We start from the raw sequence: 10309 nt of genomic DNA, 5'->3' as shown, positions 1-10309 counted from the left end.
CTAGAACCACTCCAACGGCTATAACCGGTTCCGAACCGGTTCCGGTCGAACCGGTTCCAGAACCGGTTCCGGTTCGGTTCCGGTTCCTACCCGGTCCACATCCAAACATGTCAAACCGGTCCCGGATCGTCGGGTTGAAACGGAACCGAACCGGTTCCTACGAAAAACGGGTAGGAACCGGTTCGGTTCCGGTTCGGTTCCGGTTCGGTTCCGCCGAACCGGTTCCAGGAACCGGTTTTGTTGTCCACCTCTATTTGTGGGTACTCGGCAGAAAAGATGAAAGCATGATTATTTTATCTTAGCATTTGCCCAAAATAGACAATAATAAAATGACAATACAAATTGGTTAACAATGGTTTTAGTTAGTATAAGACTATAAGCAATGTTCACAAGATTAACATGCCAGGTTGAATAAATCAAAAATAAGAATTGTTGCATTCATGAATAGAAGATATAGATTTCATAACCAAGATATTATACACATCAATTTACCATACAACATAACCATTGTATTATAGGCCACCTAGACCACTTCTAACCACTCCACCACCAACCAAAATTTCAAACAAATACAACTCCTTTGTGGTGACACTAGAATCCTACACCTTCAGTGTTTTGTTTGTTAGTAAAATTAGTAGCAACCTTTAAAGAACATATTTCACTTCAAATCCATTACAATCTACATCGAATGTCGATTATCGGTTTTATCTTTTGGAGGGCGTTCATCTTGAATCTCCACGAGTTCTTCGTCATCCCCCTTTTTACCCGCTTGCTCCTTCCAGTATGCAATCAGCTTCTTTAACCTTGCAACTTCCTTTGATGATACGTTCTTGCTCGGATCATTCACAATCGACCGCACCCTCGACGCATATCTATAGTAACATATAATAGTAAAAGAAAAAACTATTTGAATAAGAGAAGAGTGATGAAGATTAAAGACTTACGTAAGGGAGTTATAAGTTTCTTCCAAGTTTGACTCGGCTGGAGAGATGTTAACAAACATCAAAGTCTTCGCATTCCCACCGAGTGAATCACTCATCAACATTGTGAGTTTATGATTTCTGTAAGGAATGTGTTGGTTTCCAGATGATAATGCACTGATGACATCACCAAGTGCCGACAATGATTTATTAATGCTTTGAGCTTCTTTTAGTTGGTTACCAACTGAACCCGACTTTTTCACCCTCTCAGATCCAGCAAGATCCACAAAACTTAGCTGAATGATAATAAATTATTAAAAACAGAATTTTAGAAAATAATAACAATATAAATAATATGTTGTGAATATTATATACCTTTCCACGAGCAATTGATTGAGTTTGAAGATTTGTACTCTCAATAATAATGGAGAGAATCAAATGAGACCGTGAACTTGCTTCATTCATTAAAGTCTCGGTTGTGTGGCGTTGATCCGTACCTCTTTGAATGATGTTTCTTAAGTCATCGTAAGTGGATATTGGTAAAACCGTCGCGTTTTCAACCGTCACCATTCCCTAAATAAACCAAATTTTCAATCATTTTTCGCATTATAAGTTAAATGATTATAATCTAAAAAACAGAAAAGTTACCTTCGAGTCTTTTTTGACCTCTAATTTCAAACGCTTTGCTTGCTTCGGAAGTAAAAGGTCCACCAAAGTATCTTGATACAACTCCAACATATATGCCTACATATACAATATAAAGATAATCAATTCCAACCAAATTTCATAAAAGTTAAAGAGTTTACACTATAGGGTGTTTAAGGTAGACCCAACCCTTTTTGAAACTTAAAGTTGATATGAAAAACATAACCCCTACCTTCAAAGAAAAGTTGAATTTGTTGCCATCCCGTTTTAGAATTTTAAACAACTCGGAAGTAGCGAGAGGAGTTAGACCCGGGTTATTTTCAGACCCGTATATAGTAAAAGTCTTCCCCGAACCAGTTTGACCGTATGCAAAGATACACACATTATATCCGTCAACAGCCGACTGAACCAAGTACTGCAAAAATACGTTAAAAAAATAACATTAACATGATGTGTAAAGCTAAATCCAAAATAAATCAAAATAATTTTTTTTCAAACTTGCCCTTGTATCGTTAAAAACATCTTCTTGAGTTGCACTTCCATCAAACACATGATCATAACAATGTTGTTTGATCTTATCGTCTCGGCCTAAGTGTTGAACTGTGAACTCATCAACACTTGTAAGCACGTTTCTTTCATTGTTCGATATTTCTTTTGGTGTCAAAGGTCTTAATCTACAGTACACTCTGATTTTGCCTTTCATGTCTATAGTAAATAGTAAAAATATATATATATTAAACACAAATATTAATATGAAAAATATAAGTATTATTATGAAGTAGAAGTGTTCATGACTTCATGTATACCTTCAATGATGTTGAAGTACCGTTTTCTTAGCACAAGCTCTTCCTTATAAAGTGCTTGATATTCAGCCAATTGTGCGGCTTGCATCTTCAATATCGCTGCGGTTTGTTTGTTTTTCCTATCGATATCCTGAATCAAAAAAAAAAAGAATACATCAATACTATTGTTCTTATTATAAATAGAACAGTATCATTTCAGAACTTCCAAACAATTTGAGTACTCCTAACAACCAATCTTTTTATTTAGTTATTTGTATATTTAATATTATTTGAGGGTAGTTTTCTTGTTTATTATATGTAATTTTATGATTACATATATGTAGATTGGTTAGTACACATATTATAATTTGGTTATTATGCATATGTAAACTTGTGACAACATATATATAATCACAAAATTACATATAATAATGACAAAACTACACTCATATAATATAAAATATATATCATAACTAAATAAAATGATAGGTTGTTAGGAGTTCTTGAAGTTCTTATATTTTTTTTGCGGTTATAAAAAGATCCAAAACCTATGTGTGTGTGTCAGTGTGTATATTAAAATTCAAAAAAGAGACTAAAATGTAAATCACCTCTTTCATTTCTCTGAGATCCTCTAATTCTTTAAGATTAATATGCAAAGATGATAGCTCAGCATCTTTTATTACCAAGCTCGACTCAGCAGCAGCCAATTTTAGTGTTAATTCTTCTACCTTTTTTTCAAGTTCAGAAATCCGAGGCTTTGTTGAGTTTCTTTCTTGTTCCAAGTCTTTCTCAAGCAACCGTATCTAAAAAGTCAGTTGCTTAAACCGTGTTAATATACACAAAGGGGTTGATATACTCTATACAAAAAGGCAAAGACAAATTTTAATAGGATAAGTTAAACAGAAAAAAAAATTAAAAATAAGTTATCACCTCATCAACTTTCTTCTTTTCAAGCCTTGAAATTCTCTCTTCCAATAATATTTTTTCATTCAACAGTTTTTTCTTCGTTTCTTCGGCTGCGTGCAGCTCTAAGCTACGCGTTCGTAGCTCATCTTGGATCTTTTGTAAAACCTAACAACAAAATAACCATATAATTAATTTAAACAACGTCAAAAAAGGAGATAAACATACTTTTTATGAACACCGTTCACTAACCTGATTAGTTGCTTCAACTAATTCCTTTTTGGTATTGTTCTCCAATTCTCCTTTACTAAGCTGCGAAAGTCTGGCTTCCATGTCTCGTTTATCGATCAATGCAGCCTAAAAAACAATTAATAAAAGATGACATATCTCTAAAAAATACTAGTGTTGAGTAAAAAATTTATTACCTGAAGAGCAGATTCTTTCTCTTCACATAAAGTTCTAAGTTCATTATGTTTAAATGATAATTCTTCCAAGTTTACTTTCTCTGATCTTAGCATATCCTTTAACGTCTCCACTTCTTCTTGCATGCTAACTTCTTTCCTCTGTTTCTCGTGTAACTCTTCCGACAACTGCATTAAAAACCAGTCGATTACGTTACATATTATCTCTTCAACTCGTTAAACGGGTCAAATAAACAAGCAATACTTACTTGTTTTGCGGTCTTTTGCGATTCTTCAAGGGCTTTTGATAAATCCTGTGCTTCTTTCTCACCAACATCCACATTGGGCGGTTTTGAATTACCAGAAACATCACCATTGATCGGACCCGAATTAGAAGCCGAACGTGCTTTAGAGTACCGGCGCAGCATGACATCATTTATATGTGTTTGTAGAGCGACACATATTTCCTCACCCTATATTAAAAGATTCAACTTTGGTCACAAAAAGTAGATAAAATAATAATAGAATAAAAGGTACGGTTCAAACCTTCTTGGTTTCAAATTGAAATATATGCAGAACACCTGCAACTCTCATTTTAAAAAACACCGCAGTGTTACTGCTACCAAATTGCATTATATCTCTTAATTCAGCCGAGTGCAAATATTCTTTCGGGACAGGACGAAAAAAGTGTACCTATAAACAAACAAAAAAATAAACATATATTATAAACTTTAATTATGCACATATAAAAGCATATTTTTATTAACATAACAATTGAGACTCACCCCGCGTTTGTTAATACCCAGTATTATTCTTCCAGGTAGAAGTCCAATCGGGTCATCGATTTTACGGACACTAAAGAATACTGAATAACCGTATGGAAGCATCCTTAAAATCCTCAAAAATTGCTGTCTTGCGTCTTCTTTTGATAAATTTTCCTACAAATTCAGCATTATAAGTTTATTGAAGTATCAATAATTAAATCATGTCAGTCAATAAGATAAAAGAAAAGAGTAACTTTACCATAGAGCGATAACGATTAAGTATATCGAATTCCCAATCTTTCTTGGCACGAGTTATAGCAATTTGCCTTGGTAGAAATCGCTCAAGAAGTAAAGTCCAGTCACTAAAAAAGAAAGGCATTAGAATATATAATACATATTAAAATTTAAAGAAAAGATAGATGACTCACGTGCACGTTTCAGGTTTAACAACATATCCTATTTCAACCAAGATTTGTAATGCGGATAACTGTGCGGCATCATCTTTACCAACCGGATAGTTTCCCAAAATATAATCATGTTGTAACTGCAAAATAACAATATGATCATCACATGTGACATGTCTAAATAAAAAGTTAAAAACCATTTGTTAGAACTTTGAATACTTAAGAAACAAGTGCATACTTGAACATAAGATAACTGAACAAACATCGGGACCGCAATCGATTCATCCGACTCACGGAATAACTTCTTTTTAAAAGTCAACTTGCATTGTGAAATTTCTCCTTTGTTTCTTTCTTTTGCTGACTTAAATTCTGCTAAGAGGTCTCCAATGTACTTGTTGTCATCTAACCCGATATATTCCTCTAGTGACAGAATATCAAATTGTAACATTTTTAAATTACTCACAGAATATAAAATAGTTTATGCGAATGAAAAAAAGAAACTTAAACGGATACCGTTTCCAGGTTCAGGTGATTTAGAAGTTGTAACAACTTTACGACACTCGAATAAACTAAAATTTGAATATGCTGACAATTTGATTATTCCAGCAAGTTCCTATATAAAACAAACAAAAAATTATGACAAAATGTAAAATAAATATATTAACATAAGATGGCCAAATAAATGTTAATAAGGATACAATAAATAAGTGTGGCATTCTGACACAACACGAAATTTGCAGGTTTGGATTTAGTCTAAACAGGTCCAAGTCAGTTTCGCGTTGCACCCACCAACACATTTAGCTAGATGTGTTGGGGTACGTTGGCTAACCCGTTTAACACATTTGTTTAATTTTAACTTCTTTTTTCTAAAATGTGTTTATTTAATAACTTTTTCAGTGCTTTATGCCAAAATTATATAGTTTAAAAATAAATTGACATTGTTTAAATTGCTTCAAAAAATAAAAATAATATGTAAACTTAGATCTTTAAAATTATAGTTTTAGAATGCAAAAAATTAAAAAATAATAATAACAAAAAATTGTTTTTTTTCTAATTAAACAACTCATGTTCATTTCAACCTGCAAAAATACATATCGCGTTCGGGTTCATGTTTGAAACACGATTTTCAGGTCCGACACGCCAACTGACTAACGCGGCCCGTTTAGCAGCCCTGAAAAAACTATAAAAACTACCTCAACAGCATTAGAAACGGTTGTCGCCATGTCATACGATATTTCTTCAAACGTTTCATCCAAGAAAAAAACGATAGTGGTAAGCTTTTTACCAATCAAAAGAGCTTCAATCTCCTCACGACAAGGAATCGTGTGGCGTGGGCCAGCCTTCACCGAACATTTCAGAGCATTTAAAGTGTTCATTGCAAAAACTTGCACATCAGAATCTGTATTCTGATTGTGTACAACATCATGAATATACTCTGATAAGTATCCACCAATATCCTTACTAGGTGGCATACATGATGCACACATATACATAAGTTCCCATGCTCTTATTAAATACTGTCTGTATAAAAGCAACATAAATCGATTAATAACGCATATTTATTGAAACATGTGATAAAACGATAAGATTATTGAATGTACATGGTTAGGCCTGTAAACAAACCTAACGTTCAATGAACCGTCCAACGTGAACAAGCAAGACTTTGTGTTCGTTTAGTTAAATGAAAAACATGAGTGTGTGTGTCTCATTCATGAACCGTTCGTTTATCCTATTAACTAAATGAACACCAACACACTCATTTTTTAACAAGCAAACAAGAACAAGAAAACCTCATTCGTCTAAATGTTCGTGTTCAATCATTTGTTCATTTAAAGTTTAACAAACTAACACAAGCATGGTCCATTCATGTTGGTTCGGTTCATTTACAAGCGTGCATACCTATCAGGGCAATTCCTTGTTTGTTTTGAAATTTGTGCAAAAATTTCATCACGAAGCTCAGATCGTTTCAAAGCCTGTTTGTATAACTTGCTAACAAGTTCAATTCGTTCTTCTAAGCCAATTTGATTCCCTTTTTCAGATGAATCAATTCCCATATATTTCAAAATGATTTGAAATAGTTTTACCGCTCGGCTCACAAAATCACCATTTATTTTCAGTAGAGATGTTGGAATAGGTTCCTGTGACAAATACAATATTAAACAAAATGATAAAATAAAAAATAATAATTTAAAAAAAAGAATAAAATGATTACCTTCTGAAAACATAACATGTCTTCAAACGTGAATTTCTCGCGATCTTGCGGTCCTACGGATCGTTTTGAGAAAAAACCACGTTTCCCTGCTGAATTTATTTGTTTTTGCATTGCCCTTAAAAACCCCTCTACCTAAAAGCACATAAATGAAAATCAAGTAAGAATCTTGACTCGTTATTGATAAAGTTTACATTTTTATGAAACATAAACTAATCCAACCTGAAATTTCTCAATCAAAGGTATTGCACCAGCCAGTTCTGCTGGAATTGAATTAGATAAAGTCATCGGTGTACTGCAAAAAACAAGTCAACATTATTAACTCAAACAATCAAACATAACAACCCGTAAAAAGGGTAAGAAACACCTACGGTGGAGCAAAGTTGGAGCCGTCACTGTCGTAATCATCCCCATTGGTGATAGCAGAATAATGAGATTGAGTTTCATATCCATTGCTCGAGCTCAACGAAGACCGGCTCGTTCTCGCACTTTGACCAGACACACCTCCTGGTAACATACCTTGAGGCATTGCACCTGATTGCATACTTTGAGCAGACGAAATCGACGAAAAATCCATTTCCACTTTAAAAAAAACCCTAACTTCCAACAAGCTCCTAACTTTTCATCAATCCCTCAAACTTCCCTACAAAACCTGCAACTTTCAAGATTTAAAACCACATTAAATTAATATTTAACAGCTGCAGCCTACACCAAAACCCCCAAATTACAAAGATCTAAAATACCCACAAAATAAATAAAATAATACCACTAAAAAAACTTAAAAAACCACACATTATGAGGTTTTTAACTAGCTAAAAGAAAATAGGTAATAAACTGATAACCTAATAAATACTCTACAACCTACAAGAATAGATTATAGATCTTGAACTTAAAATCAAACACTAGTACTAGCTTACCACAAAATTAATTACATCTAGACAAAGATCCATGTAAAGGTACATAAAACAAGTAAAAAAAAAAGATGTAAATCTTACTTGAGAAAAAAATTGAAATTGGTATGTGGGTATGGATGAAAACATGGGTATTGAAATAGAAATAGGAAGAAGAATGTATGTAGCTGTGAGGAATGAATGATGTAAGTACGAGTGAGGATGAAGATAGGTATTATTATTAATAATATGGCTTAGAATGGAAGATCTGTACCAGTCGTTTGTTGCCGGCACTGATGAGAGAGAGAGAGAGAGAGAGAGAGAGAGAGAAGATGAAGGTAAGTTAAGGGGTTGCTGGATGTCACGAGACTGACTGGTTTAATTTAAATAATTAAACCTCCTTTACCCACTTTTTTATATTTCATTGTTTCCATAATTATTCAATTTAGTATATAATATATTTATATTAATAAAAATATATTATTTTTTAGAAAAAAGAACAAACATACCGGTATTTCATCAAAAAGTGTTGTTTGTATTATGACCATCCGCAGTCGATGTCATTTTGGGGCGTTTTGAATTGAAATCGTCGGGGAACACACCCCCCCCCCCCCTAAACCGATGTTTTGGATGGCATTTTGAATGTTAGCATTTTGTACACAACGTGAGGATAACTTGAATTTTGAGGGTTTTGTGAGAGAGGAGCATTTTGGAGGCATTTTCCCACTACACCTACTTTTTGCAAAATGCCCAAAAGCTGACTAGGTGTCGTCACATGGCGCAAAATGTCCGGGTGTGCGTAAGTTTGACTATGCATGGTGTAAGACTGAAGGCATTTGGTCAACAAGTTGTGTCGCTAGCACTTTTTGCAGGGCCGGCCATTAGGTGTGTCCGAGTGATCGACTGCCACAGGCCCGACACATCGTAGGCCCGAATTTTATATTTTTTGGCAAATTATATGTATTTTTATTGAAATAGTATGTATATTTAACATTTAAACTCAATTACATAACAATTAGTTTGGTCTAGTGGCAAAGGGGTATTACTCCCAACCCAGTAGTTGTGGGTTCCACTCTCATTTGAAACATGTTTAGTCATATTTTTATACAAAAGTTTTTTACACAACCCAATCATAACCAAATAAACACATATAAAAAATAAAATGTTTAAACCCAACAAAATACTCGTTTTACTTAAGGTTCAAAAAAATTTCGCCTTCGACCTAAAAATTGTTTTGTTTTCTTAGAGCCGGCCTTGACTTTTTGAATAGCAAAACTAAGTTTTTTAAAAATAATATTCATAGATTGTAATGTCATGGCATTATTATTCATGACCACTCGGTATTGGTGAAAAAGGTATATTGTATTTTAAAATTTTATACTAAGAGTTTAATCAGCATGACTTCTAACTCTTATTTTCATTTTCAAAACTCGTATAATCATTGTGGATTTATATTGGATTTTTACTTAATTTCGCTAAGAAATAACGTAGGTTTTCACATTTCTCATATAATCATTGAGCAGAATCAATTAGTAGAAATTATATATATATATATATATATATATATATATATATAGAAAAGAGTTCAAATAAAAAGAAAGAGTTTTCTAAAAATTGTAAGAACCAAAAGTTTTTTGACAAGTGGCATTACAACTTATGGTGAATGAACAATTCTAAAAAACTATGTCGGTTATAGTGGTGAAAGAGTAATTATAGGAAATTATGACGGTTTTTAGTAATTTTAAATCTCAACCATTGATTAACATGATCCAATGGCTATGATTTATTCCTAGTTTTCATAGAAAACTACTTCTTTTTAGTATAACCATTCCCTATATATATATATATGTGTGTGTGTAATGCGTATATGAATAGGAATACTTTGGTTGGAAAGACTAAAAGTTAAATGTGTGTTTTAATCATAGAATTATTATCGATTATAATATGGTTTATTAAATCTAATGACTTTATAAAATTATGTATATGTATATAATTTATTGAGAACATATTAAATGCAAGGAATGTAGTTATCGGTGAATTGGGTTGCATGTATGTTGTATCGACATGCCATATGTGTAAGCACGTAAATTATAATATTGTAATTTTAAACATATTATATTATAGAAATAGAAGAAAATACTTTTACTGGCTACAAAGTCAAATTAATTTGTACCACTAGGAATATGAAATTGACTTGTTTAATTGGAGTTTTGCTGATTATCCGTCAAATCATCAAATCAACTCGTGTTTATTTAATTTGGTATCCAATCAAGCCGTTTAAATTTCGTTTGAAAATTCTCAAATCTAATTATGTTTGATTTGGAAATCTATATTCAAGACAATTAATATGTCTATGTTTTTTAGTATAATAATGTAAAGTGAACTAAAATA

General features: G+C 32.9%; 1 protein-coding gene across 1 annotated transcript; it reads right to left on the bottom strand.

The window, feature by feature from the left end:
• Positions 1-379: 379 nt before the first annotated feature.
• Positions 380-8283, bottom strand: LOC143546859 (kinesin-like protein KIN-14E). Its single transcript, XM_077038426.1, has 24 exons — positions 8193-8283; positions 7400-7680; positions 7251-7323; positions 7032-7163; positions 6719-6957; positions 6013-6340; positions 5333-5432; positions 5058-5239; positions 4844-4959; positions 4675-4777; positions 4437-4589; positions 4198-4344; positions 3921-4124; positions 3676-3840; positions 3503-3607; positions 3278-3418; positions 2956-3150; positions 2372-2498; positions 2068-2270; positions 1798-1980; positions 1569-1664; positions 1296-1493; positions 945-1216; positions 380-872 (listed from the first exon to the last, which is right to left on the bottom strand). Exons 2-24 carry the CDS (start codon positions 7603-7605, stop codon positions 680-682), a joined length of 3861 nt encoding a protein of 1286 aa, XP_076894541.1. The 5' UTR covers positions 7606-7680; positions 8193-8283; the 3' UTR covers positions 380-679.
• Between the last annotated feature and the right edge of the window lie 2026 nt (positions 8284-10309).

Source organism: Bidens hawaiensis, unplaced genomic scaffold (assembly GCF_021521415.1).
Source record: "Bidens hawaiensis isolate Kalapana, Puna unplaced genomic scaffold, B.hawaiensis_p1.1 tig00014471_1, whole genome shotgun sequence".
In the NCBI taxonomy this organism is placed as follows: Eukaryota; Viridiplantae; Streptophyta; class Magnoliopsida; order Asterales; family Asteraceae; genus Bidens; species Bidens hawaiensis.
This window is presented reverse-complemented; position numbering and strand designations above follow the sequence as displayed.